This window comes from Drosophila arizonae, chromosome 5 (assembly GCF_054131065.1).
Source record: "Drosophila arizonae isolate 15081-1271.41 chromosome 5, UAZ_ARI_1.0, whole genome shotgun sequence".
In the NCBI taxonomy this organism is placed as follows: Eukaryota; Metazoa; Arthropoda; class Insecta; order Diptera; family Drosophilidae; genus Drosophila; species Drosophila arizonae.
This window is the reverse complement of record NC_142925.1, coordinates 25,714,826-25,742,159: the sequence shown is the minus strand read 5'-3', so window position 1 is coordinate 25,742,159 and position 27,334 is coordinate 25,714,826. Positions and strand designations below refer to the sequence as shown.

General features: G+C 39.0%; 5 protein-coding genes and 2 long non-coding RNA genes across 8 annotated transcripts; 1 reads left to right on the top strand and 6 right to left on the bottom strand.

Moving 5' to 3' along the window:
* Nucleotides 1-1,941: 1,941 nt before the first annotated feature.
* On the bottom strand, nt 1,942-3,221 carry LOC108615284 (uncharacterized). Its single transcript, XR_016270270.1, has 3 exons — nt 3,073-3,221; nt 2,580-2,762; nt 1,942-2,522 (listed from the first exon to the last, which is right to left on the bottom strand). It is a non-coding gene; the product is annotated as an uncharacterized LOC108615284 (long non-coding RNA).
* Nucleotides 3,222-4,416: 1,195 nt separating this feature from the next.
* On the bottom strand, nt 4,417-4,743 carry LOC149268857 (uncharacterized). Its single transcript, XR_016270664.1, has 2 exons — nt 4,606-4,743; nt 4,417-4,546 (listed from the first exon to the last, which is right to left on the bottom strand). It is a non-coding gene; the product is annotated as an uncharacterized LOC149268857 (long non-coding RNA).
* Nucleotides 4,744-5,640: 897 nt separating this feature from the next.
* On the bottom strand, nt 5,641-6,497 carry LOC108615231 (uncharacterized). Its single transcript, XM_018009576.2, has 3 exons — nt 6,370-6,497; nt 5,933-6,130; nt 5,641-5,874 (listed from the first exon to the last, which is right to left on the bottom strand). Exons 1-3 carry the CDS (start codon nt 6,434-6,436, stop codon nt 5,654-5,656), a joined length of 486 nt encoding a protein of 161 aa, XP_017865065.1. The 5' UTR covers nt 6,437-6,497; the 3' UTR covers nt 5,641-5,653.
* A 1,419-nt stretch (nt 6,498-7,916) lies between these two features.
* On the top strand, nt 7,917-11,533 carry LOC108615658 (uncharacterized). Its single transcript, XM_018010316.2, has 2 exons — nt 7,917-8,463; nt 10,313-11,533. Exons 1-2 carry the CDS (start codon nt 8,085-8,087, stop codon nt 11,170-11,172), a joined length of 1,239 nt encoding a protein of 412 aa, XP_017865805.1. The 5' UTR covers nt 7,917-8,084; the 3' UTR covers nt 11,173-11,533.
* Nucleotides 11,534-16,695: 5,162 nt separating this feature from the next.
* On the bottom strand, nt 16,696-18,480 carry LOC149268856 (uncharacterized). The gene is made up of 6 exons (XM_089472185.1): nt 17,689-18,480; nt 17,526-17,615; nt 17,402-17,464; nt 17,134-17,324; nt 16,922-17,075; nt 16,696-16,857 (listed from the first exon to the last, which is right to left on the bottom strand). Exons 1-6 carry the CDS (start codon nt 17,738-17,740, stop codon nt 16,772-16,774), a joined length of 636 nt encoding a protein of 211 aa, XP_089328311.1. The 5' UTR covers nt 17,741-18,480; the 3' UTR covers nt 16,696-16,771.
* A 141-nt stretch (nt 18,481-18,621) lies between these two features.
* LOC108615657 (uncharacterized) lies at nt 18,622-21,973 on the bottom strand. The gene is made up of 2 exons (XM_018010315.2): nt 20,985-21,973; nt 18,622-19,721 (listed from the first exon to the last, which is right to left on the bottom strand). Exons 1-2 carry the CDS (start codon nt 21,498-21,500, stop codon nt 18,705-18,707), a joined length of 1,533 nt encoding a protein of 510 aa, XP_017865804.1. The 5' UTR covers nt 21,501-21,973; the 3' UTR covers nt 18,622-18,704.
* Nucleotides 21,974-22,109: 136 nt separating this feature from the next.
* Nucleotides 22,110-27,287, bottom strand: Ttc7 (tetratricopeptide repeat domain 7). 2 transcript variants are annotated; one of them, XM_089472183.1, is made up of 9 exons: nt 26,801-27,287; nt 26,451-26,733; nt 26,263-26,374; nt 25,258-26,194; nt 24,642-25,190; nt 23,193-23,290; nt 23,009-23,122; nt 22,752-22,948; nt 22,110-22,689 (listed from the first exon to the last, which is right to left on the bottom strand). In XM_089472183.1, the coding sequence occupies exons 1-9, from the start codon at nt 26,925-26,927 to the stop codon at nt 22,557-22,559; spliced, it is 2,550 nt and encodes an 849-aa protein (XP_089328309.1). In that variant the 5' UTR covers nt 26,928-27,287; the 3' UTR covers nt 22,110-22,556. The 2 variants fall into 2 exon arrangements, with proteins under 2 accessions (XP_089328309.1, XP_017865801.1); XM_018010312.2 differs by having other exon boundaries at nt 23,193-23,320; nt 26,801-27,286.
* Between the last annotated feature and the right edge of the window lie 47 nt (nt 27,288-27,334).

Below are 27,334 nucleotides of genomic sequence, written 5' to 3'. Positions count from 1 at the left end.
GTTTTCAGGTGTTGCATTCGAGCACCGGTTTGTGCCGGTTTTACAATTTTTGGGAAAATGCATTTTTCTATACCTGTTTGGTTTTCCTGCTGCTTTTGTTGTTGTTGTGCCTTATGCTCAACTCTGAAGGTCGCATTTTCGCTCATTAATCGCTGCTTCAGCACTTTCATCTGCGCCTGCGCACAGACTTTATTTGCTCTCACACTGATTAACGGTGTCATGTAGGTATCAGAGCGCTCAGGTGTGTGCGTGTGTCTATTCTCATTTGTAAGAGTTTCGTATGAATTATGCACCTGAGCAGCAGCCATAAACGTTTATTGAAGATACTTCGCGAGAATTGTGTAGCTCCTAGTTCTACATTCATATATACATATATACATATGTACATATATACTATACATATATACATATATACATATATACATATATACATATATACATATATACATATATACATATATACATATATATATATACATATATACATATGTATATACATATATACATATATACATATAGTTCTGAAATTCATCCAGAGGAAATTTGAAAATCTGGGATTATCGAGAACTTTTAAAATGATCGAGAATTGTAATCAGAGTTATCTTTAAAATTGATTAAAGATGTACAGAAAATTGATTATGCCTTAGCTGTCCGCTATTCTAAGTTCCAAAAAATGGGAAATCACAAACAAAAAATAGTTTACTTTTCTTTTTTAACTTTTTAACTTTTCTTAATTAAATAATTAGGCAAACAAGATATGTACTTCATAAGCTTAACTATTACGATATTTAAGATACCAACTTAGAATATTTTTCCAACTAATTAAGGAAATGATTAGACCTTCGGCTATCATTAAAACAACATTTGAGCAATGAGTCTGGCGTCTTCATAAAATCTTGAAATTCTTTAAGCTCACAACCAAAAATATCGTTTAAGTCTAATATAATTTAAATATTTAAATGTCAGGAACTAAAGATTTGACAAAAAGACAAGACAAATTTATTAGATCGGTGTGAGAAATATGCTTGAGAATTCAGAAAAATAGAGAAAGAGCTGACGACTAAAGAGCTCACACATACAAAGAGGGGGAAAGAGAAAGAGAGATGCTTAAGCGGAAATTTTAATAAAAATTAAATACAATTTATTTCAAACAGTGAAAATACACACATGTACACACACAGACACACTTAGCTCGTTTGTGTGATAAAAATACGCAGAAGTAATGTGCGACAAGTATTGAAAATATTATACGTACTCGTATATAGACTAACATATATAGACGGCGATCTGCTGGATGGTCTGTTGGACTGTTGATAGCGCAAACAGAACGTCAGATAAGCACGTTCAACTCAGTCGAGGATTGACGGCCCATTCAATTGAGTAGGTGTAGGTGTTGGTGTATCTGTATCTGTATCTGTGAGTACTGCAAACTGCGATGCTTCGAATCGTATAGTTGAATTTAATTCTGTGCAATCAGCGACGTTTTACGACGCTCTATATATATTTATATATTTGTGCACATATACTATGTATATGCACATATGTGTTTGAGGATGAGTAAATATTGTGGCAGCAAGAAAGCATTGATTGGATTTTGAATGAGATTGAATACGATTGGGGCACATCATTAAAAAATACCGCACTACACTAAGCCAAAAATTATAGACCATATGTTAAATTTCCCTATCTTTCGTCCATATTTCAATATCTCTTAATATACGTTTTAATGAGAATCGCAATTTAAATTAATTACAGTCATATACAACTTTTTAGACAATGATCAAATATCTCGTTTTACTTTTCCCAGTGTCTTTCTTTGCGTCAAATTTGATTTAATAAATTTGTATCTACCGTATTCAACTGTGAGTTAGGATTTGGATAGCACGTAACAGGAAAACGAAATTGACCACAATTTTGTATATAAATTAAAACACGTTAGAGTATAGTTATTTGAGAGAGCTTCTATTCATTTATATATATATATATATATGCTGTAAAATAAATACAGTAGAATCCGGTTATAACGACTCCGATTATAGCGTCTGCACGCTTATAGCGACGAAAATTCTGGTCCCCAAACAAAGTTTTATAAGCAAACTTATACGGTTAGAGAACCTTCCGGATATAAAGACAGACATTTGAATGTCGTAATAACCGGATTCTACTGTATTTTATTTTGGGTAAGTTGATATCTATTACTGTGTCTCTATACGTATTGCTTTTTAATAGCATTTACCCACTTTAACTCTGACAAACATAATGTGATCTGTTGCTCTAAGTTTAAAATCTGTTCACAAATTGACGATAAATCTGAATAGTATTTCCTAATACACTAGCAATACTCAGAATTGCAAACACTCTGAAATATATTCCCTGCTCTCTGGTACCACCTGAATCTATATCGCAATTGCAGGCTAATTCACATTCAAAACAGATCAAACTTTTATACACAATGACGGACGGTCCTACTATGCCACATGTTTTATCTTTGGCCCGGAAGCACACAACATTTGAAAGAGTATCTGAAATACGAATAATTTAGTTCATCGATTGTTTGCAATACAATACAGAAGAGTTACCAGTTATTTTCATTTTAGGATCTATGCATTCATCCAGAGTATCGTCCGGCTTACTGTCCCCGATTGGATGTACTTTGCTCCCATCTGCTGTTTTATTTTTGATGAAAACAAGATTTTCCACTGGTTTACAATTTGAAATATAATTAGTGCAATCAAAACACCTGTTTTCTTGTCCACACACATCTGTAAAATGTTGGTTATTTGAAACAAACACTCAGTACGAAGTCAACAGGCATAGGTTTTCAAATATCTATGTAGGGATCGATGTCCAGAATGGGCATATGTAGTTAAGGTAATATTGGTATTATTTGACTAAGAGCTTTATGTCATTGTGAGTTCAACTGAATAATTTTAGGTCTTTTTTTTTCAATAAAAACGAAAAGTATTTTTTAAATATTTCTTAACGTCAGATTTATCAGATATTTATTAAAATAGAAGTCAGCCTAGATATAGTATATATAGTTTAACCATAGTTATCGGAAATTAAAATTACCATTATGCACCCAGAAAAACAAGAAAATACAAACATTTTTATATGTGTTCATTTTTTCAACAAAAAATGTAATCAGAACTCAAATTTAATTTTGACAAATAACATTTAGACTCGTAATAAATACAAGGGCTTGCTGAGTTTTAGCAAGGTAGAGGATATATTGATGTATGTAGATATAGATATAGATATAGATATAGATATAGATATAGATATAGATATAGATATAGATATAGATATAGATATAGATATAGATATAGATATAGATATAGATATAGATATAGATATAGATATAGATATAGATATAGATATAGATATAGATATAGATATAGATATAGATATAGATATAGATATAGATATAGATATAGATATAGATATAGATATAGATATAGATATAGATATAGATATAGATATAGATATAGATATAGATATAGATATAGATATAGATATAGATATAGATATAGATATAGATATAGATATAGATATAGATATAGATATAGATATAGATATAGATATAGATATAGATATAGATATAGATATAGATATAGATATAGATATAGATATAGATATAGATATAGATATAGATATAGATATAGATATAGATATAGATATAGATATAGATATAGATATAGATATAGATATAGATATAGATATAGATATAGATATAGATATAGATATAGATATAGATATAGATATAGATATAGATATAGATATAGATATAGATATAGATATAGATATAGATATAGATATAGATATAGATATAGATATAGATATAGATATAGATATAGATATAGATATAGATATAGATATAGATATAGATATAGATATAGATATAGATATAGATATAGATATAGATATAGATATAGATATAGATATAGATATAGATATAGATATAGATATAGATATAGATATAGATATAGATATAGATATAGATATAGATATAGATATAGATATAGATATAGATATAGATATAGATATAGATATAGATATAGATATAGATATAGATATAGATATAGATATAGATATAGATATAGATATAGATATAGATATAGATATAGATATAGATATAGATATAGATATAGATATAGATATAGATATAGATATAGATATAGATATAGATATAGATATAGATATAGATATAGATATAGATATAGATATAGATATAGATATAGATATAGATATAGATATAGATATAGATATAGATATAGATATAGATATAGATATAGATATAGATATAGATATAGATATAGATATAGATATAGATATAGATATAGATATAGATATAGATATAGATATAGATATAGATATAGATATAGATATAGATATAGATTTAGATATAGATATAGATTACTTGAAATACACTTAATCAACAATGTACAAATTTCACATCTCAAGCTCTTAAAGATCAATAACACAATATTCACGCGATCCACACATTTTTAACGGCTCAGATAATTCGAACCTAATGAATACTTTGCTGGTAATAAGGTATTTGAAAATGTATCAATAAATAATCAATGCGCTTATATACAGTACAATTTGAAAACATTCCAAATAAATAACCGATGTAAGATCTTCCCTTACAGCTTTTGAGAATTTAGTTGGATCACATTCACAGGCTGCTGCACATGCCCAGCATACTGCACCCTCATCATTATAGTTGTTTGATATTACGCCACAGGTCTTATCTTTAGTAATGGAACACAGAACACCGTTCAGAACACCTAAACAACAATAAATAATCTTTAGTTTTTTCCATTATAAATACGGAGAATGTCCTTGAGCCAAGCTAATGAATACTTTGCGCATAGACTTACCAGTTAAATTCATACCAGGCCTTATACACTTATCTAACTCCGATTCGGATCCCGAGTCATATACACTCGGTATAGCCTTCCTAGAATCCTTTTGTGGTACTGTGAATTTAAAAAGGTCTTTGGGTGGCCTGCAATTGTGAATTTCAACTACGCAATCAAAACATTTATTATAATGACCATTGACATCTGTAAGGTACAGTTTTCAGTCACTCGCAATATAGTTATTTATGATACTGACGTGTAGAGCTTAACTTACTGATCATCAAACTGAACAGCATATAGCCAAAAATTATATTTAAAAACATATTTGAAGTTTTGGTATTTATTATTTAAATTATCTGGAACAAGGAAAACAATTTTTAATGACAGATAAATTTCTATAATGGCATAAAAACTGTTTTTTTCTTTTTTTTTTTTCATTTTCCATAATTATTACAGTTGATCCTCATATTTGTTGAATTATGAAACTTAACGCTTTAGCTTTTTCCTAAAACTATGTTTTCTTAATATAGACTATTAACCAATTTATGCGAAATTTATATTTTGTATATTTCAGATACAAAATTCATACAGCAAATCATAGGGTCGAGACATATAGAGTTGCCAAATACAGCTTTTTGCATGTATTTGAAGAAATTACATCAAGTATCAATAGATGTATAGTACTTAAAGTAAAAGCGGACTTATAGGCGAACGTTGCTTAGAAGCAGAAACAGAGAATGAATCGTTCCATTTTAGGCGAAACCAGTTACTAATTTCAAAACAATTTAATTTAAATTGTATAGTAACAGATAAAAAATAGAAAAGCGGACAAATTGTATCAATGATTTGCGAACTGCTGAATTTCTTTGTGTCGTACAACGACAATACTTAAAACATTGCTGGCAAGCGATACGATGGAAATGATGTATGTTAACATAATCCTTGCTGGCGACAGTCTGGCATCCAAAATATGGGGCCCAGAAGCAAATGAATGTGTCTACTTCATCTGCAGCATAACCATATAAAGTTCATTAAAATTGGGATTAAATATATTTTTGAATTACCGGTTATTGTATAGCCATCAATAACGCAGCCAGCCAATTTTGTATCCGAATCCGCTATCTCGAATGTGGTTATGGGACGAACTATTTCAGAGTCAAACAACGACATCCTAAAGGGGGCCCAGCCCGTTCTGTTCACTTCACAAGATCCGCTGTATGCGCTGCAGTTGACGCATTCATTGTTCAATATATTTCCAGCCTCTATAATGAGAGATACAGTTATCTTATTTATATAAAATGTTCGATATTACTATAAGTAATAAGTAGAGAGTTCTCCAGTCGAAAGTGCCCGATCCACAGCCCATGCACGTGATTAGGCGTGGCTATGAGTCTGTGTGTGCGTGTGTGTGTGGATGCGCGAGTTTCTAAATATATACATATCGGGCACTTTCGACTAAAGCACTATTACTAATTAAATTAATAATTAATAATCTCCTGACCACTTTCTGTAAGGAAACTAATAATTCCAAACAATAAAATAGGAAAGTAGTTTGCCATTTTAACCATATTGTTCAAAAATATAGCTTCAAGGCATTCTATGTTTCAATGTTTTGGGTAATTCTCAAGAAAAGTATAATTTTTGTTGCGTACAAACCCCTTGTTTTTTGTAATTATCTTGAAAACGCACCAATTAGTGTTAGACCAGGGTTACAAGATTCATTATCAGTCATTATAAAAAAAATTGTTTTAAATTTTTGTTTTATTTGCGATCTGTAATAATATAAGAATATGTAAATTTTATAGGATCGCTTTCTAGGTAGCCGGATAATTTCAGTTTCAGTGAACTCAATCCATATATGTATTTACATTATATCAGTCTGTACTTGGCAAGTCCGGGACTTGGAATCTTTTTAAATGCCGTCGACTAATACAACTATTGTCAAGTAGGCTTTTTGCAAGAATCAATGCATTCCATACGTTTTAATTTATTTTGCAGGCAGCAAAAGTTTCATGTATCCAGCTCTATAGATGGATGATATATAAAGTCGCAAAGTCTCAATACAAAGTCTCAAGCTCTTATACGTTCTGAGATTAATACGTTCTGATACATTCACAGACAGTCAGACATACACGACTTAACAGACTTAGCTTATCGCTTAAGTAGAAATCTATATACTTTATGGGATCTACCACACCTCCTTCTGCCCGTTACATATGTTTTCTGAAAACCTTCATACCCTGATTTAGTATTTAATTTGATTTCGTGAATATACATTATTATATATGTAAATAAAGTATTACATATTTCGGATTTGATATATTTTGGACTTTGGCTCTTTCTCTTCACTTAAAAATTCTCAAAAAATATTGTATTTCAATTCAATCAAACCGACTAGACATCAATTGTTTATTGTCTATCTTACTATGGACAATTAATAGAGCATAATAGCCCGCTATTCTCAACAAACACAGAATTTTATACTTAATATACCATTCCCAAAAAAATCTACATTCAGAAGTAAATATAGAACTAGAGGTCGGCATATCACGTCGATAGCTCACAAACAACTTTTGCTCATTTCGAGCATCCCCTATTTTAAAAGCAACATCAATTAAATAAAAGTTGTCATGTGGAGAGAACGGGAAACCCGCTCAGTACAAAGCTCGACACAGCCGAGCGATAAGGGCGATAAGAGGCTGATTTATTTTTGGTTCGCGTCCGTTGGAAGATACAATGATGCGACCATCAAAATCGGCAAAAATACGGTGCGATAAGAAGTTCATCAGTACTGGGTTCCATGACGATAAGGTAGACGGTTACACGTAGACTGAAGTACTCGCTAAGACTGCTGCAGTTACCATAGATACCCGATTCCGAATTCAGATCCCAATAATCAATTAGTAAGCGCTGATTGTAAATTAGCAAACATTGACAGACAGTCTCGGGCCGCTTATCGCAGGGCGGGCGATCCATGTCAAGGGCTATCAATGCGCCCTCAGCCGGCAACGGCGACGGCAACGGCATCGGCATCGGCATCGTCATTGACTTCGGCATCGGCATCTACATCGACATCGACATTAGCAGCGGCATCAGCATCAGTACTTCTCAGTCTGCGGTCGAGATCGTCGATCGTTGTCATTGAACACGCTCGAAGCACAGACGTCCAGCAACGGTCCAGCTGAGCGGACGGTCGTAGTTCAAGGTATTAGCATTATGTTCCCGCTGCTGAATCATTCGGTCATCGTGGTGTGCCGTTGCTGCCTGGTGGAACAGCCGGAGCACTGCCACAGCATTGGCGACAATGATCAACTGCTTAGCCAGCTGCTCACGCTGTCGCCCACTCTGCAGATCGTGCCCAGCGATGTCATCTGTCAGCTCTGCCTGCATCGACTCCATGACGCCCTCGACTTTCGACAGCGCTGCGAGGAATCGGAGCGCATTCTACGCGCCCGGAACGAGCAGGCCCTGGACGATGCTCTCGAGTGCCTCGAGCGGGAGGTTGGATGCCTGGAGCAAGCTAAATCCATGTCCTTGTCCTCGTCCATGTCCATGCCTATGTCTGTGTCATCGCTGCCGGAGCCGGTTGACTTTGGTGAGTGAGCTGAATAATTGATAAGCACATCAAATTAATTAGCCTAATCATAATCGTGTCAAAAATAGAATTAATGTTGAAAAAACCTTATCAAAGGAAAAATCTGCATTCGTAGGCCCATTATCAAGGCAACATCCGCTTGAGCTAAACGCAATTTATGCTTAAACTTTAATTTTTAGTACGTTAACTAAAGCAAGAAATTGTCTAAGTTACTTTGTAGTTCATATTTGTATACAAACTAAACATTTTAATCAAATCAAATGCGAAAGGCATTGATTGATGCAATCAGTTTATCAGGAGGCTTCAATAAAATCCATTTAGTATATTCCACTGCACAGTTACGTCATTTAAGAGTGAGAAGAAAGAACGAGAGTGAGAGAGAAAGAGAAAGACAGAGAGACCCAAAAAAAACTAATTATAATTAGCTTCGATTAAGAGATTATAAATTTGTTCTTGGACTTTATTCCGTCAAATGCAAAACTAAAAAACTAAACCTTTGTGGGAGACATAACCTTTTATATTTTATTTTTTTATTTATATTATATATAAATAAAAACAAGTAAGAAAGCTCTAGTCGAGACTGCTCGACTACGAGATCCCCTGAACCCTTGGAGCAATAGATATTTCAATAATTTTTCGCGTCTTTCAGCTTACACAAGAAACACGCACACACACACAGGCATACATATACACACACGCATACAGACACACATACACACACACACACACGCATACATACACAAACGCATACACACACATACACATACACACACACATACACAAACACATACACACACACATACACAAACACATACACACACAAGCACCCACGCATAAACACGCATGGGCTGCAGTGTGCGCTTACTATGAGAACTTAATTGTTTAATAACTTTTTTTATGGACGTACGATCTTCATGAAACTTTCAGATTATGATTATAACATGGATATGCATGTAATTGCCAAAGCACAAGTCTCTAGTATTTGAAATACGCTTTTTACAAAAGTGAGGGTGAGGGGGTGAATTTAAGGGTGGGGGGTAAATTTTAACAAAAACCGAAATTGTATAAATTGCATATAAGCATACATTAAAAATTTGGAGACTCTAGCAATAAAGGTGTAGAAGATATAATTTTATAACTGGTTTTCGATAAGGTTTTTTATCGATAAAAAAAGATCGGGATGAGTTATCGAATTTTAATGATAAACTTGATATGCGCGCTGTAATTACGGACATTTTAAAAAAAATTTGAAGTCTCTAGCTCTTATATCTTCTGAAATCGACGCGTTCATACATACGGACAGACGGACAGACGGACAGACGGACAGACGGACAGACAGACGGACAGGGCCAAATCAACTCAGCTCGTCACCCTGATCAAGAATATATATACTTTGTGGGGTCTGCCACGCCTCCTTCTCCCTGTTACATACATTTCAACAAAACCATTATACCCTGATTTCCCATTGAAAATGGGTTCAGGGTATAAAAAGTATAAATATATTATATTATCTTATGTCCTTATGAGAGTAATAGAGATTTTCGCTACTCAAGAACTCCAAAAACAAGTCGTAATAACCTTCAAGAGATATTGATAAGTTCCGTTAAAGATGACAGACTGTGCTTATTAATAAGTCTGGAAGATCTCTTTTCGCGCGCATATCGAGTCGGATAATATTAAGGCTTAGCTGTGAAGAACAGTGACAACTGACAAAATTAGCTAAGAGCTCACTAGATATTTGGTATCCTATACTCTCCCCACTGTATATAGCGAGTATAAGCAGAATATTGAAATAATATAATATTAAAATCAATCCATAAATAAATATGATCTTTATCTTACTCTGCAGGATCACTAGATCTGTCGGATTTGTTTCGTGGCAATCAGGAGCAGCCGAACATAATGATTGCCACCTGGGACGCTGACACCCTAAACACACCTATCCATTTGCCAGGTGACCTGGAACCATTGAAGCCCGCCGAAGAAGAAAGTGCAGTCGAGTGCGCGAAAGAGGGACAGAATTGTACGGCAGGTCTAGCTGTGCCGCCCAAGCGAAAGAGGGCGCCTCGCAAGGCAGCGGCCAAATCAGGAGACAGTGCGAAAGGAGAGCGCAGCAGGACGCCAAAGTCGCTATGTCCGTGCACTGAGTGCGAGAAGAAGTTCACGCGTAACTTTCAACTGAAGCTGCACATGATATCGGTGCATGGGCTGGGCGATGGGCTGCGCTACAAGTGCGAGGTGTGCGCGAAGAGCTTCGCATCGCGGCACAGCCTGCGCTATCATTTCACATCGCTGCACTCCACCGAGCGACCGTTTGTCTGCGAGCTGTGCGATCGACGGTTCGTGCTGCGCACCCAACTGATCTCGCATGCCCGTATGCACACGGGCGAAACGAAGCCGCGCATCTTCGACTGCACCGTGTGCGGCAAGACGTGGCCAACGAAATCGGATCTGCGCACCCATATGCGCTCCCACGATCCGGACATGTCCAAGCGACCCTACAAGTGTGATAAGTGCAACAAGGCCTTCTTCACGCGGGGCCACCTGAACTCTCACCACCTGGTGCACACCGGCGAAAAGCCCTACGCCTGCACCTACTGCGACAAGTCCTACCAGAGCGTTGGCAATCTAAACAATCACACATTGAGGCAGCACTCGAGTCTGATTGAGACGCAGATGAATCTGAAGTACGGCGACCTTGAGAGCTAAGCTCGTTGCCATTAGTTTCCCTTTAAAAAACAATCATGTTTCCTCCTACTAGAAACTCAGCTATTGTCTAAGGAATCGTACATCATAGTTTCTACATAATAATTAGAATTTGAACTTATTTTGCAACTATATTTTGTTAATTGAAATCTGTGAACTTTGACAAGTGATGCAATTTGTAACTATCTGTCTGTAGGCCGGGTAGAAGTATTAGATTTTTCAACACAAACATGCAAATAATATTTATAAATTCAAATATATAAGAATGTGAATGCACATATGTATGTATAAATAATTGCTAATAAATATATGTATATACAAATATATATACATTACATGTTTCAAAACTATTAAGTAACAAAAATATGTTAAATTATTTATTAGGCATAATCAAATTACATATTTATCATTCAAATCAAAAATAAAGCAAAATAAATCAATTGAAATTTCTATTTTTAATCATTATTAAATTGTTTTAAGTATTTCACAACATCAAAATAAATTTAGAAATGACTATGAATATATACATACATATATATGATTGAATTTTGGTTGTTTGATGGAAGCTTTCGTTTAAAATCTTATGAAACGCCGCTCTTATCGCTCATAAAACATCTTTGTATACTTTTCTATAATCAATATGTATATTTCTCTATATGTACATCATTAATTTTAAGTACGAAAATAAAATATGCCATACAATAATTATAAATAAAAATTAAAAGTAAATAATTGCCATAGATTATGCAAAAAAAATCAGAACAAATTAATAAATAAATATATAAAAGTGACCGTTAAGAAAGCGCAAGTAATGTTCCAGCAATTTCGCAAAAATTTGTTTGCTTGTATTTTTTCGCTTTACTTATCACTCATAATACTCTATAGCCTCTATAGTCTCGGAGGCTCATTGACTATATTAAAAATGTTTAAGAAACATTTTCATATTTCGTTTTCTTCTATACGTTGAGATCTCGATGTGCATTACTCTTTTGTATTCCGATTAAGTGAACAAATTGTCCACATTAGATATAATAGTCGCTTATAATCCTCTAATATATGTATTTTATATAATATTTCTAAAAATTCTTTTGGTGGTGTTTCCTATCAAAATAATAATAATTAATTTCCGTTAACATTCTTTATTGTTTTACAATATATTTTGAAACGTAATCATAAGTTTTGGAGGTGCTTAATCTCCTACATTTCACTGTTCATTTACTTGTAGACATCTTAAAGATTATAAAAATAAATACTTATTCCAGATTGTTCAATAGTATAAGCCTTAAAATATTTTCCACTTAGTGAAGTGCGAAAATAATGATTATTGAATCAATTTATTTTAATGTTTTTGGAGCGTAAGCAATCAAATTATAATAATAATAATATATTACTAATAAAATGACACTAAATTTCCGCATTATCTTAGCTCAAACGCCGCTTTAAAATAAAACTTATCAGCACGGAAAATGCCCAAGCTCAATAGAATATTTATAGAGCATACTGAGTACGACTGCCTTCATTGAGCTTCGAGAGCCCAGTATACCTATACCTATATGCATTTTTTATTATACCCTGAGTTCATTAAAAATGGGGAACTCAGACTATGATGGGCTTGTGGAAGAAGGCGTGGCAGTCCCCATATAATGTTTATGCTCATACACACTTTGAGCTCGTGTCGATCTCAGTCTGTCTGTCTATCTGTCCTTCTGTATGAACTCGGCTACCTATTCATAAAATTTTACTCCAGTCATAACCCACGCAGCCATTAACATTTTTTCGTTAGTTCTTTATTATCAAAACATTATTTTTCTTTTACGTAACTTTAAAACCAAATAAATGTAAAGAGATATTTCGAATTTCGGATGCGCTTATCAGCTTATCAACTTTTCAGGGGTATCAGGGTATTTTATAGTCGAGCACTCTCGACGAGAGCACTCTTGTTAAAATATGTACATATACAAATATATATACATAGAATAGTATGTATAGCGTACCCGCTAAATAGATGTATATATACATATGCCGGTTCCACTATCAACGCCTTTAATCAAAACAAGTGCCTGGCAGTCTGATCGTAAACAAGCAAAGACGAGGCATCCAGAGCATCCAGAGAAGACACGGCCCATTCACTTGCAAAGACAATTTTCATTGGTTTCAATTACAAAATGACCAGAGAATAACAACAGCAGCATGACGACAACAACTACAACAATGGAAAATGGCACAGGAACGAGACATGTCATAATTATGAGCCAGAGAAAGTGTTAATCCAATTAACTTTGATTTAACACCGGGAAGTGACCGCCGTCGAATGGCCTAGGTCAGCGATTCGTATAGCCAGGAATGCGTAGAAGACGATAGCTCGAGAGCTCTTTCCACTGACTCACTGTCGATAAGATGAGATGGGCATTCCGATAGCCTTGTCACCCTCGACTGCGGGGCTAATCACCAAGTTTATCTCGCTGGACATTTCTCTAAAGTGTTTACTTGTATGCCCCTTCACAGACTCGCATATTAGTCATACCGTATGAAAAGTGCCAATTATTACGCATCGAGGCGTGTGTCCTCCGGCTAGGTACACCAAGACAGCCAGACATTGACCCAACCCTACCCAGGTTGCCGGGCTTTGTTGCCAGTGTCTGCGACTCTCACGTCACGTATTTGCCAATACGTGATCTTTTCGTTCTAGACGAAGGATTTATTTTAAATTGTAAATTTGAAACTTATCCGAAGACACTACCAACATCATTTCAAATTGTTTTCCTCAAATTATGCTCATCACTGAACATAAAGTTAATAGAACTGGGCTGGGAATAGAAATTGAAAACTTAAAATTCTATTTTCTACTATTTTTGCCCTCTAGAGTTAAGATAGAGCCCGTTAAGATAGAGCCCGTTTCCAGATTCATACTAGAAAATATGAATATTTATATTCTAAATAGTTACTACAAGCAGAAACAAAGATATAATAACGCCAAAACTGCTGATGAGCAATAATTCCAACATTTTAACGGTAATACAGATACTCAAGGTAATACAATGACTAAACGAATATTATGTTCTAGAATTCGTGTAGGGAAACCCCAAGGTGGACTACCACCTGGGATGTGGAGCAAAATCTTAACAGGACAATCCAGGAGGTATTTAGCAAACAGACAAATGTACTTTAGAGCTAGAAATAGACGCAGTACCAGTACTGGAAGAAGATTTAAACGCCGCTAAACTGAATCTCAATTTAACCTAATATGGGTCAATTATATTGCAAAACTTATCTGGAAATGTTAACTGCATCCTAGATACTAAATGTTTCTTTCTATAAGCTATGTTTCCTATATTGTTTATTTTATATTGTTTATTTAATATTATGTTTAAAATGTCTGCTACAATATTATATTCACATTTATTGTCTAAGCTCGGAGGCTCCTCAACAGACCTATAAGTTCCCTCTAGTACTGGTAACTGGTTCGTAGCTGGTGAAATCACTACTTACTAGGGTACCACCCCTACTTACTTTGCTAACCCTAAGCAATGCATTTCATCATTTCGTTTTTTGTATGAAATGTCCGCAAAAAGGGTCAATCGCCACCACATCGTTTACCCTGAACTAGTGAATTGGGTCACCATAAAAGGGCTAGTTACATGGGTACCCATGCCAGGGCTAGTTACATGGGTACCCATGAAAGGGCTAGTTACATGAGTACCCATGCCAGGGCTAGTTACAGTTTGGCAAGAAAGTGTTTACACACAGGGAAAAAATTTGAATTTTTTGCTTTGAAGCGAAATAATAACAGTAAGAATAGCATATTCAAATTTTTTTTAATGAAAATAGGTAAATTAAACCATATACTATATTAGTAAGTAAAAAAAAATAACAATATGTTTCTATTAACAAAAGATAATAACAAATAACAAAAGAAGTAACAGAAATCAGCTGACAAGAAAGTGTTTACACAACTCGCTGTTTCGTTTCTTTTTGTCGCATATTCTAAATTTACCGTTGTTTCCCGGAATTTTCCGATCGACAGCGATGACAGCTACAATTTTTTGTGTGGTTTCATTATTTGTTGAAACATTTATTCCGGTAATAGCATTATTTTCACTAAATAAAAATGCCAGGCAAACGTGTATCATTTGATATGGCCCAGTTAGTGTATTATAACCACATATTGGGTAAAACTGTCACTGAAATTGCCCAAATGTTTTTGATCACTCGGAAAACGGTTTATAATATACTAAACCGTGCAAAAAAAGAGGATAGGCTCGAGCCAAAGCACGCAACAGGTCGGCCTCGTCTATTAACACCCAGGGCAGAGCGGTTTATGTTGAAAAAAATTGACGAGAAACCAACCATTTCGACCAGGAAGCTTGCCAGTGAGCTGCAGGAGGAATGTGGCATAACCATTTCCCGGGAAAGTGTCAGAAGTGCACTAAAACGAAACGATCTCTCGTCCCGAGCAGCCCGAAAAAAACCACTGTTGTCGGCAGATCACGTTCAAAGGCGTTTAACGTTTGCTAGAATGCATAAAAATCAGCCGGACTCATATTGGGATGATGTTATATTTTGCGATGAATCCAAAATGATGCTATACTATAACGATGGTCCAACTAGAGTGTGGCGCAAGCCGCTAAAAGCCCTCGAGAATAAAAATATAATACCGACTGTAAAGTTTGGAAAGCTTTCGGTAATGGTCTGGGGGTGCATCTCAAGCAAAGGAGTTGGAGACCTATGTTTTATTGAGAACACCATGGATGCTGGGCAGTATTTGGACATTTTGCGCACACATTTAGTAGCCAGTGCCAACAAATTTGGGTTCTTTGTCAATGGTAAACAAACTTATAGGTTTTATCAAGACAATGATCCCAAACATAAGGCAAATATTGTTAGGTGCTGGCTACTTTATAATTGTAAAACTGTGTTGGATACGCCAGCTCAAAGCCCGGATTTAAACCCTATTGAGAATTTGTGGGCTTATCTCAAGAAGAGAACCGCCAAGAGGCATCCAATGAATAAAACAGAGTTGAAAACCATTGTTTTGGAGGAATGGCAAAATATTCCAGTGGAATATGTCAGAAACTTGGTCCACTCGATGAATAGACGCTTGGGATCACTCATAGATGCTAACGGTGGCCACACAAAGTACTAGCTTTAACTACAAAGTAGTTAAAGCACTATAATGAGTAAATAGTTTTAGTTGTGTAAACACTTTCTTGTCAGCTGATTTCTGTTACTTCTTTTGTTATTTGTTATTATCTTTTGTTAATAGAAACATATTGTTATTTTTTTTTACTTACTAATATAGTATATAGTTTAATTTACCTATTTTCATTAAAAAAAATTGAATATGCATATTCTTACTGTTTTTATTTCACTTCAAAGCCAAAAATTCAAATTTTTTCCCTGTGTGTAAACACTTTCTTGCCAAACTGTATATGAGTACCCATGCCAGGGGTGGTGATTTGAGTACCCATGCCAGGGGTGGTAAAATAATGAAAAAATTTGAAAAATTTATTTATTTTTTTTTATTTTAAAATAATTTTTTTTCTATACTAAATTAATTTATAAATTTTCATTTTCAGTTTTTTTTTTTGTTGACGCATGAATTTTAAAAAAAACGCTTTTTCTGCAGCTGCATGGCCTTTCTTAGCTGCTCCTCGGCCGATCCATTGCCATCAACCAGATTTATTGCATCTAGGGAACAAATGTGAAGATTAAATTTTGTAATTAAATCGGCAATGAATTAAATAATACTTACCAATTAAAACGTCATAGAATGCGCTCTCTTTTTTTAAGGCAGCTTTGCCTTGAACGCCATCTACATTGTATGCTAATACAACGGGATTAGCCAAAATATTCTTTAAATTTTTTAAAATTCCCCCAGTCATAATATGGATCCTAATCGCATCAATCTGTAAACAAAGTATGAATTAGGATTTAAGAAACAATTGAAACTGAGTTTATACTAACATAAAGCTCTCGGTTTGTGTTGTTAATTTCCGTATTTAGTTCCTTAAGGGATTCTACGGTCTGGATTGGAAATTGTTTAGCCACTTGTTGTCCTTGTCCGTGCTGTTTTGTAAGTCCTTTTATGGTGGCAGTCTGCTCGGAGGAAGCTTCCACAAGGACCCCGATCTTTTCTTGTGTTACTTTTTGGTCAGCTAAGTTGTAATATATTTAAATTCAATATATATAGGTATGCATATTTAACTAAAAGCTCATTAAATCATACTTATACCTCTTAAAGAATTCATTTCCTCCACAAGACTATCCAGTTTCTCCTGAACCACTTTCGTTTCGGCTGAAAAATAAGTAAAAAAATTTATTAGATAATTTTAAATAAAATATCGTGACACACTTACCACGTGACGAACGAACTTGTTCTGATAGTTCAAGAACAAGTTGTTCAAGGCGCCCAATAGTTTGTGAACAATTGCAGCTCGATATTTGATCTGAAAATTAAACAATTTAGTACTCAATTTTTTTCTATTTATTCAAATTAATTAGCACAATTTAAGTACTTACGGTTATTAGAAAAGTCCATCCGCCTAATTTTATTTTTTGGACTGAACGACATTTTTTTTTTTAAATTTAAATTATTCTATTCACTTCACTAAACTTGCAATGCTCGATTGTATTTGCTCAACGGGCGAACGAACATCGAGTAAGAGCAGAAAGCATAAATAAAAACAAACGGTACTTCCATAACAATTGTTTTTGTAAATTATGAAAGGAACAGTGACAGAAAGCGAAGATTATTTTCTTCCTTCACCTATGCACTATTCGCAAAAAACCAAAAATATATGTAATGATAGTACCGTTTTTTTTTTCGTTTATGCTTTCTGCCGTTTCATGCATATATGTATGCATGTAGTTTGTTGCTCGGTGGCTCGGCGTTCGCTTACCATAGGGTCAGTCAAGTAAGTACCCATGTAAGGACTAGTGCTAGCCTTCGAACATCGAGGAAGAGCAGAAAGCATAAACGAAAAGAAACGGTACTTCCATAACAATTGTTTTTGTAAACTAGGAAAGAAACAGCGACAGAAAGCGAAGATTGTTTTGCTCCTTTGCTATGCACTATTTGCAAAAAAACAAAAATAAATGTGATGATAGAACCGATTTTTTTTCGTTTATGTTTTCTGTTGCTCGGTGGTTCGGCGTTCGCTTACCATAGGGTCAGTCAAGTAAGTACCCATGTAAGGACTAGTGGGGAAGGTAGTTCAACTACGGTCAATCGCCACCTCCAGTACTACAGGGTTATAATACGATAGACAGACGGTAACTCCCGGCTGTGGGAATAGCATTTCATTTGCTAGCAAAATCACTTCCGAGTTAACTATTCTACTATTAACTGAACTTCGATTGGTCATTCTAATCCACCGATGTCAGATTATGATGGTTTATGACGCAGTTCCTGCCATTCCGCCTGCATCGCAGAATTGATGAGTCGAACTCACGTGATTTCTCGAATTTATTATACAATAACAACAATAGCACACTTAACAGCTATTTCCCAGCTAGTTAGGGAACTCGTTTGGTAATTACTTGAGAAAGTCTTTCGGCGGACGCTGCGAGAAGAGCAGGCGTGCCAGCTGCGCTTGCTGCTGGGCGCAGAGGCTGCTCGAAGGCTGGTCCACGGCCGACTCGGGCGTCACGGACTGACGGACGAGCTCCCTGAGGCTGGCCGAGATCTTGGCAGTGCGGAAGCGCGCCTCGTGCTTGCGCTGGCGGCAGTCGACAAAGCGTTGCGATTGCTGCCGCTTGCGCTGGATGTCGTGCTGCAGTTGCTCCCGCTTCAGGCGCTCCGATAGCTGGCGCTCGCGCCAGTGCTCCTCGTGATGGAGCTGCTCGAGCTGGTTGTCGTGCTGGAGCCGCTTCAAGTAGCTCTCTAGCAGCTGCGAGCGCAGCTGATCCGCACGGCGCAGTCGCTGCGTGAGCCGCATGCACGTGTCACGCTTGCGCAGCGTCTCGTCCAGCTGCTGCTCCTCCTGCTGCAGACTGACCGCCTCGCTGCGACGCGACTCCTCGCAGCGTCGCTGGCAGAGCGTCAAGTCGCGCTCCAGGCGCATCGCCGCCAAGCGCTGCTTGGCCGCCGCATCCTTGGCGTCCAAGGCGCCGCGCAGCCGCCGCAGCTCGGCCAGATCGCGCTCGGCCAGCGCCTGCAGCCGCGCCTTGGTCAGCAGGTAGTCCTGGAACTGTTTGTCGTGCACGGCCCGCTTATACTCCTCCAGCTGCTCGCACTTGAGCAGCTGTCGCTCCAGCCGCTCGTTCTCCCAGTATTTGCGGGCTAGCCACGCGTGCTCCTTGTCCGCCGCCCGCTCGCTCCGCTTCACAGCCATGCGATTCAGTATCCTCTGATCGTGGCTGGGCACTCGCTCAAAGGCAGCGCGCACCGTCGGCGCCAGGCACAGGCTGGCCATGGAGGCGCACAGCGAGCTGTGGCCCTGCTTCTGGCCCAGCGGCACCAGCGACATGTTCTCCTGCGACTTGGACCTCGCTCGGCTGCCGCTGATGGCCAGCGTCGAGGCATCGCTACCCCTAAGTGAACCGAACACAGTCTGCAATGAGACGAAGACGAGATTTCTAAGCAAAGTGTACAAAATTCTAATACTGGGGATGGGAAATCAATCAGCTTCACAGCTTCAGACATACTCAAGGACAACTTTTCGGATTTGAATTCAGTGTACCCCACGGGCAGTTTATCTGCATTGCGAATATCTACATGAGTCGGACGCTATCCTATCATAGAGTTGGGCTTATTTGAGATAACTACTTAAGCATTTGGTAGGTCCGAATTAGATCATCATCATCTAGAGCCCTTGTCTGCAGGCATGTGCAACTGCAGTACGTAAAACGAGTCGATAACTGACAAGTTACCCTTTGATATGGGTCGATAACATTCAACCCAACTGAGGGACTTGCAAATATCAGAATGAGGAATGAAAAACGTGTTAATTGCTCTTCATCATACTATCGTTCCTGTTTTTCCATTCCTGCCTCCGCCAACTCTTTCTCCATTCCGTTTTCGCTCGATCTGTCAGTCTGTCTGAGTGATTCAAACTAGATACCTTGAAGTTTCGTAACCTATTTCTATACTCGTTGGTAGCCCAGTTTTGGCTTACAGCATTGAGAGCTAGAGTTGTGCTAGATAGACATATCTGCAATCAAATTGGGCGTGGCAAATTAGGTAATGACGTATCCTCCACAGTCATAGAATGAGAGCTCAATAGCTTGCCATGTGGAATACTGCGGACCCGTTCTATGCATCGACCTATATATCCAAACCACATGGGTGGAGTTACCTTAAAAGGTAAGGTAGACCTTTCAAGGCCCAAATGTCCTTCGAAATTGGTATTCCTTGGCAACACCTTATTTTTGCTGAATGATACTAGATACAATTCCAAGAGCAAAAATATTCCGCTCTAGAAGTAGTTATTAAGGTCCTGTTTGAATGAAACCTAAGCTATTAAGCCGTTCCATGACAAAATGAAATACAATAAATATGAGACCCTAAATATTAAAATGATGATATGACGATGATATGGAGATACGGACGAGTCTCGATAATTCGAAATGACGAGGGGATCAGTTGTTTCCGAACTACACAGAAATTCAAATTATCGAGAATAATCGCGAACGAATATCTTACAAGTCTTCTACTACTACTACTACTGTATCAAGTTCTGGTAGTGGTTATCTGTGTCTGTTCGGATGCATAAATAATCATAAATAACCATAATCATTTAGTGAACGATTTCGGATGCACTGGTCAGTTCAACCTCGCGCTTCCTCCTCCTCCTCCTCGGTCACGTCTCACTCACCTGGAGCATTTGGCAGTCGCGCAGGCCGCCCGTGCGGCCAGCTCGCTGCTTGGAAGGTTTCTCTTTGAGCCGAGCCTCCAGAGGCTCCTCCCGGGACGGGCAACGTTGGCTGCCCGCGCTCTTGGAGCGCCTGCCCCTGGACGCTGTCGAGGCGCGAGTGTGGCACTCGGCCGAGCCGCGTCGACTCTGCGGGATTCGGGGCTGCTCCGCTGGGGACTTGGAAGCGCTGATTTGCCTGCTGTGACTGCGCACTCGACTGCCGTCTCTGTTGGCGCTGCCCTCGCTGCGCTGCACCTGCTCCAAGGCGCGTATCTGTTGATCCAGTTGCTTCAGCTGCGTCTCCGTGCTCGCAGCGGATTGCCCACGTCCACTCGCATTGCTGCTGCTGTGCGAACTGTAGCAATCGCAGTGGCAAATATCGCAGCAGCTATCCGCCAGCTCCAGGGCAGCGAGCAGCTGCTTGTGCTGCTCCTTGGCGCGACTCTTGCCGCGCTGTCGCTTCCTCTTGGGCGTCATCCTGCTCAACAGTCCATCGCCTACTCCAGATGCAGGCCAAACTCTTAACTCTCAGCTCTACGCCCTAACTTCTTAGCTGGCGCAGGAATTCGAGCTGCATTCCAACTGAACTTTTTGGTATATTAATTAATCTGCTCGTAAACCCAAAACCCAAAACCCAAATTCCTGCGCACCTGCAGTGGCCTTTTCTAGCTTCGATTTAGTTTTGTTTACTTTTCTATTGATTGGCCATTCGCCCGTTGCCCTTGGCAACGAGTTGTCGAGTTATTTTTATTTTGACTTTGGCTTGCTTCGTGCCTTTCATTCCTCTTCTTCTTCTTTTTTTGGAACACTTTCGAGGTTTTCCGCTGATATTTCTGACCGGAAATTAGCCGTGCCAATTTTAGCACGAGGAGTGAAAGGAAGCTTTTCGAAGGACATCTAAGCATAGAAGTTCAGCTATTTACAAAATTTCTAAAAAACTTCACACACGCAATGCAAGGAAATCCATCGAAATTGGAATTGAAATAAAGATCTAAGAAACTAATTCGATATACACTCTAATATGGGATATACATTTAACATAATATATAAACATGGTTATCTAAATTATAGACATCATTAACAAAGTTAGTCTTACAAATTGTCTATTTAATTATGTATATATATAACATAAATATTGAAATTAAATTATTGGTTTGGTATACAAACGTCTGCACATATTTCTATATTATGCAATAAATAACATACAATAAATAACATCCCGATTTCCTTCATATTCATGGAAACGAACATATGTGCCGTTCCTAGCAGGGCTTAGCCAAACATGCTTGAATAGGGATCGCTAATAACTTACATACATACACACGATTTACACCATCAATGCTTGTCCTAATACTGACAATAACCACGGAATAAATTCATAACAGTAATAATAAAATGAAATCATAAATACATATCGTTCAATCTTCTACTAAGTAATATTGCTCTGCTCGTCTACTTTTGCTTATTAGTTGAGGTTAGTTCTGGTGTAATATATAGAAAGGAAAACGAAATGCTTGTGCTCGCGCGAAATGCCTATTCGAAAACCAAAGGGATCGAGGTGAACGGAAGCACCGGACAAGATGGCTCCAGCTGCAGCGAGGTGGCAAAGCAGTCAGCAGATGAATTGTAATCTCCTAATGTTTCCATAACCTGGCCCAGCGAAAACCTGCAAGATCAACAGCTGAGCATTTAGAACTCCTGAGTTTGGCGCATTCATTAAACACTTGCCATATCTTTGGGCAGTTGGGATCCAATTTAGCGGCGTCCTTCAGCATTTTCTCAGCCAGCCGCGGCTCGCCCAGTATTAAATGCGTCTCGCCGAGAGCGCGCAGAGCTTCGGTATGGTTCGGATTGGCGGCAACGGCATTCAGAAAGCATTGCTTCGCATCCAGCCATTGCTCCAAATACACATGCACCTGACCGCGCTGCAAAGTGCATGTTAGATATATGATGCTGTTGATGAGTTACGCTATAGGCCAACTCACCATGAACATAATTTGATGCGAGAGCGGATATATCTGCGTGGCTTCGTGTATGCAGTTGAGCGCCTCATTCGGCTGGTCGATGCGCATATAGACATCGGCGAGCAGCAGCCAGATCTGTAGAAGGAAATATATTTGATTGATGTTAGCTATACAACATGATTTACAGCAGTGCTCAGTAGCCCACCTCGATTTGCAGCATCCAGGGACGGCGCGGCCCCGGCCTCTGGGTGAACGAGCTCAGCGAGCTAGCCGCCTCACTGAGAGCCTGTTCTACGCGCGAGACTGCGGCCAGCGAAGCAGCATACACGGAATCTTAAAGTTGCGATAACAAGTGAAATGAGAGTGAGGAAATTTGTTAAATTAACCAACTCGAGTTGGAGAGTACTAAAAACAACAGTATATACAAAAAGTAAACGTGCCTAAATTTAAAGAAACGCATGCGAGAGGTGGCAAAGAGTTTTAAGAGCAGGCAAGCAGAAGGGATAAACGAGAAAAGATTCGAAAGGCAGTAAGAAGAGGGAGAAAGAGAGAGGGAGAAAAAGAAAGAGCCACAATGCAGAAGCATAAAAAGAAGCAGTTTATACATTTGCAAAGAGATATTCCTCGATTCCTCTAATATTACTACAATCGATCACAGTTGAAATTTAATCCACTTCAGAACTTCAGAATCTGAATACGAAATGAATCTGCATTGAAAACATTGTTTACATTTCAATTTTTGAAGTCACTCTATAATCAAACCTATGCATATATTTGTCGATCGGACTGTGAAATAGAATATTTCATAAGTAAATTGAATATGAATTGATCCTCACGGAAATAATCAGGTGGTGAAATAAAAAATATTATATCAAAATAGAAGATATAAAAATACAATACAATTTGAGGATTTATATTAAATCACATGAGAGTTGCATACATAATTTTAAACATTCTAAAACAGATTCTGTTTGCTATGCCTAATGTAACATGTTTATGTGTATATGAATAGAACATTGAAATTTTAATATTATGAAATATAGCCGAGGCATTTTGTTTATTTCTATAATAAATGCTCCCAATTAAATTCCTTTATCAAATATTTCATATCTTCTATGTTTTTTCCTTACCTCATGCATCTATAAACTAGTCTGTTTCATATCTTCTATCGATCTTTCAATGTGTTCTTTAAGTTGTCAATCGAGCTGCCTGTTTATTATTACTTAATATTATCTTCTCTACGAATGCCCTATTAGTATTTTATAATGTCTCGACTTTTCCTGCATCTACTATATAATCTCTATCTATATCTAATTTATATATCATCTATATTGCAATTGTACAAGGACGTCGATACCAGCCGACGTTCGACTCGAGTAATTTTCGTTCTTTAATTTGCAATTAAGACTTACAATTATGTTTTATGTTATTTTATGATTTGTTTTTTTTTTTTTTTTTTAAGTAGACAGACACATTCCGCAGAAGTTGGGTAGTTACAGAGATGTAATAGATTTATATATATATATGTATGTATATGTACGTGTATGTGTGTGTCGGTAATGTGTTTTTGTATTTATACAGAATATATAGTTATTATTAGAGGCAGGACTTGTCATGGGGTCTATTGCGAGGTTATCGCACGACAAAAACTTACTCGAATCCTTATCGGACATTTGCGACGAGTGAATCAGGTGGATGCCGCTCTTGGTGTCCGAGTGCTTCTCCTCCTCGCCCGCCAGCTGCGCCTCGTACAGGTCCCGCCAGACGGCGAGCATGTGCTGCACCGTGGAGAGCGCCGTCTCGGCGTCTTCCAGATTCAGCTGGAGGTGCGCCTTCACATGCAGCAGCTGCAGATTGTCGGGAAACTCGTGCAGCGCATCCTCCACCACGCCCAGCGCCTCGCGCGGACGCCTCGAGGCCGTCAGCAGCAGAGCGAACAGATGCAGGCAGGGCGCATGCTCCATGCGCAGCGCCAAGGCGAAGCGAATGTGGCTCAGAGCCTCGCCCAGCTGATTGAGGAGCGCGTACTGCAGCGACAGGTAATACTCGGCCAGGTGATCGTTGCCATCGTGCTGAACGGCACGCTCCAAGGCCTCCAGAGCCAACTTATTGTAGCTGTCGCGATCGCTCTTCAGGGTGGCCTGTATGGCCAGCTGCTGGTATCCAATGCCCACAAAGAGCTGACTCCGGGACGGACGAAGACCTACAATGTAAGTGAGAGAGAGAGGTAGAGAGGCGCAAATGAGTAATGTGAATTAACCTGCACTCACCCTTCACTTCCCGCTTGAGCGCTTGCTGCGCATAGTCGAGCCCCTGCTTCACCGTCTCCAGACTCTCGTAGCAGATGCGCGAGGCCAGCAGACAGGGCAGCGGATCGCCCGGCGTTAGCTTCATCGACTCCTGCAGCACGCGCAGCGCGTACGCGTGCTTCTCCGCGGCCATCAGGCTCAGCCCGTACTGCCGCCAGATGTGCTGTTCGCCAAAGCTGAACTTGAGCGCCTTTTCGAAGGACTCGTTGAGCAGCTGCACCAGACCCCAGCGGATCGTGGCCAGCGCCAGCAGATCGTAGACGGCCGTCACATTGCCCATGGCGTGCTGTCGCGCCTGCTTGAATTCCGGACTCTGCGACAGCACGGTGTCCCGCACAGCCAGGGCCTCGGCAATGAGTAGCAGCAGGATCACTTCCTCCTGCTGGTTGCGCGGCGTAAACTGCTGCCTGGCCGTGTACTTGCGTGGCTTCCACAGCCGCTTGGCTGCCCCGCCGCCACGTAAGGTGCTGCCCCCCGACTTGGTGGTGAATGGAGGCGTGTAGATTGTGCCTGACACGCCGCGGAGCAGCACCTCAGCCAGCTGCCGGGCGAGCGTCAGGCGCAACGATTGCGTCGCACGCGTCTCAATGGCATTCAGCATAATGCGATATCTCTCCACGGCCACTTGCAGCTTGCCCGCTTTAATCAGGACGATGGGCGCCCGCTGCAGCGCCGTCTCCAGGATGGCGCCCATGCGGCGATTGACCTCCAGGGTTGCGCTGCTGCTCGGAATGGTGCTGCTGATGGCGAAGCTGCTCGACGACTGCTGCACCCCGGCATTCACGTTCAGTGTGGAGCCGGCAGTGGAGTTGTTTGAGGAGGTATTGCTTCCACTTACGATGTCGTACTCCTGCAGGTAGAGCAGACCCAAGTCCGAGGCGCGCTCAAAGCAGCAAATCTGAGCAAGGGTCAAGAGGTTTTGCTTGTTGTTATTGTATTGTGTGAGCTGAAGCAGCAGGATCTTACCATTTCCGAATCCTTTTCGGCCTTCTTGAACTTGGATGTGGGCTTGTGCGCCTGCTGCTCCAAGCAGAGGCCCTTAATAGCGTACGATTCGGCCAGGATCTTCAAGCTGCGTCTGTTCATATATCAAATTTATATATATATATATATATATATAACAGTCAGAGATTATATCATAATTAGGGAATTACAGTGTCAACTCCTTCTCGGCCAGCGTATTCAGCTCCGCCTTGATGAAGTTCTCCAGACTCTGCTCGTACTCGCCGCATGCGTAGCAGAGCTTAGCCAGCAGCAAATACGCATCCAAGGCTATGCCCGCCTTTTGGCCACTCTCGCCCAAGGCCAGATTTAGATAACGCCTCGCTTCGGCCAGGCCATTTTTGGCTCGGCCAAAGGTCGACTCGGCGGCCACAGCATGCTCCTCCAGGTAGCTTTCCAACCGTGCCTCGCCTATCAAGAAATTGGCCAAGCACTCTGTAAAGCAGTTAGGCAGTTCAGTGATTGATTTCCTTTATTTTTATTTATTTTACGTCTCTTTTACCGTTATGTGGCGATCCCGTTTTCAGCTCGTCCGTCAGCTCGATGACGCGCTGCCATTTGCCCTCGCTGCGACAGCTCTCGATGAGAGCCTCGACCTTGGTCGTGTTGTTGCGCGTGCGATTGGCCATAACGGTTAACTACTTGAGCGGCCAGCACCTTTGTTGATTTTCAATTGGTATAATAATTTCAACTTTTAATTCGATTACAATTTTTGCAACACACGCACACAAGCACACTTACATGCACTTGAACCACAACAGCGTTGCCACCTGCTCGAACGAACTTTCTTATTACGTCACACACTTAATCTGCGTTATCGAATACAAAACAAATTCGCTGATATAATAATAGCGTGTTATATCAAAGACGCTCATCTCAATTTGAAATGGTGGACTGTCACTTGTCAGTTTTGAGCATAGACTGTTCTCATATACAACATATGAGCTCATGCATTGAGCAAGCGGCACCCATGAACGTGCACAAATTACAATCTTCTATTTATTATCATGGGAATGCTGCCACTGCAAAAACAGCT

What these genes read in the sequence shown, in the direction of transcription:
- LOC108615231 (XM_018009576.2), bottom strand. Translation starts at nt 6,436, where the DNA reads ATGGTTAAAATGGCAAACTACTTTCCTATTTTATTGTTTGGAATTATT. An exon ending in TAGTTTCCTTACAGAAAGTG is followed by an intron (nt 6,131 to 6,369) that starts GTCAGGAGATTA and finishes CTCTCATTATAG; the next exon opens with AGGCTGGAAATATATTGAAC. An exon ending in TGATGGCTATACAATAACCG is followed by an intron (nt 5,875 to 5,932) that starts GTAATTCAAAAA and finishes GTTATGCTGCAG; the next exon opens with ATGAAGTAGACACATTCATT.
- LOC108615658 (XM_018010316.2), top strand. Translation starts at nt 8,085, where the DNA reads ATGTTCCCGCTGCTGAATCATTCGGTCATCGTGGTGTGCCGTTGCTGC. An exon ending in GCCGGAGCCGGTTGACTTTG is followed by an intron (nt 8,464 to 10,312) that starts GTGAGTGAGCTG and finishes CTTACTCTGCAG; the next exon opens with GATCACTAGATCTGTCGGAT.
- LOC149268856 (XM_089472185.1), bottom strand. Translation starts at nt 17,740, where the DNA reads ATGTCGTTCAGTCCAAAAAATAAAATTAGGCGGATGGACTTTTCTAAT. An exon ending in ACAAGTTCGTTCGTCACGTG is followed by an intron (nt 17,465 to 17,525) that starts GTAAGTGTGTCA and finishes CTTATTTTTCAG; the next exon opens with CCGAAACGAAAGTGGTTCAG. An exon ending in ATTCTATGACGTTTTAATTG is followed by an intron (nt 16,858 to 16,921) that starts GTAAGTATTATT and finishes TTTGTTCCCTAG; the next exon opens with ATGCAATAAATCTGGTTGAT.
- LOC108615657 (XM_018010315.2), bottom strand. Translation starts at nt 21,500, where the DNA reads ATGACGCCCAAGAGGAAGCGACAGCGCGGCAAGAGTCGCGCCAAGGAG. An exon ending in GCGACTGCCAAATGCTCCAG is followed by an intron (nt 19,722 to 20,984) that starts GTGAGTGAGACG and finishes GTCTCATTGCAG; the next exon opens with ACTGTGTTCGGTTCACTTAG.
- Ttc7 (XM_018010312.2), bottom strand. Translation starts at nt 26,927, where the DNA reads ATGGCCAATCGCACGCGCAACAACACGACCAAGGTCGAGGCTCTCATC. An exon ending in GCCGAGAAGGAGTTGACACT is followed by an intron (nt 26,375 to 26,450) that starts GTAATTCCCTAA and finishes ATATATGAACAG; the next exon opens with ACGCAGCTTGAAGATCCTGG. An exon ending in CGCATCAAATTATGTTCATG is followed by an intron (nt 22,949 to 23,008) that starts GTGAGTTGGCCT and finishes TGCACTTTGCAG; the next exon opens with CGCGGTCAGGTGCATGTGTA.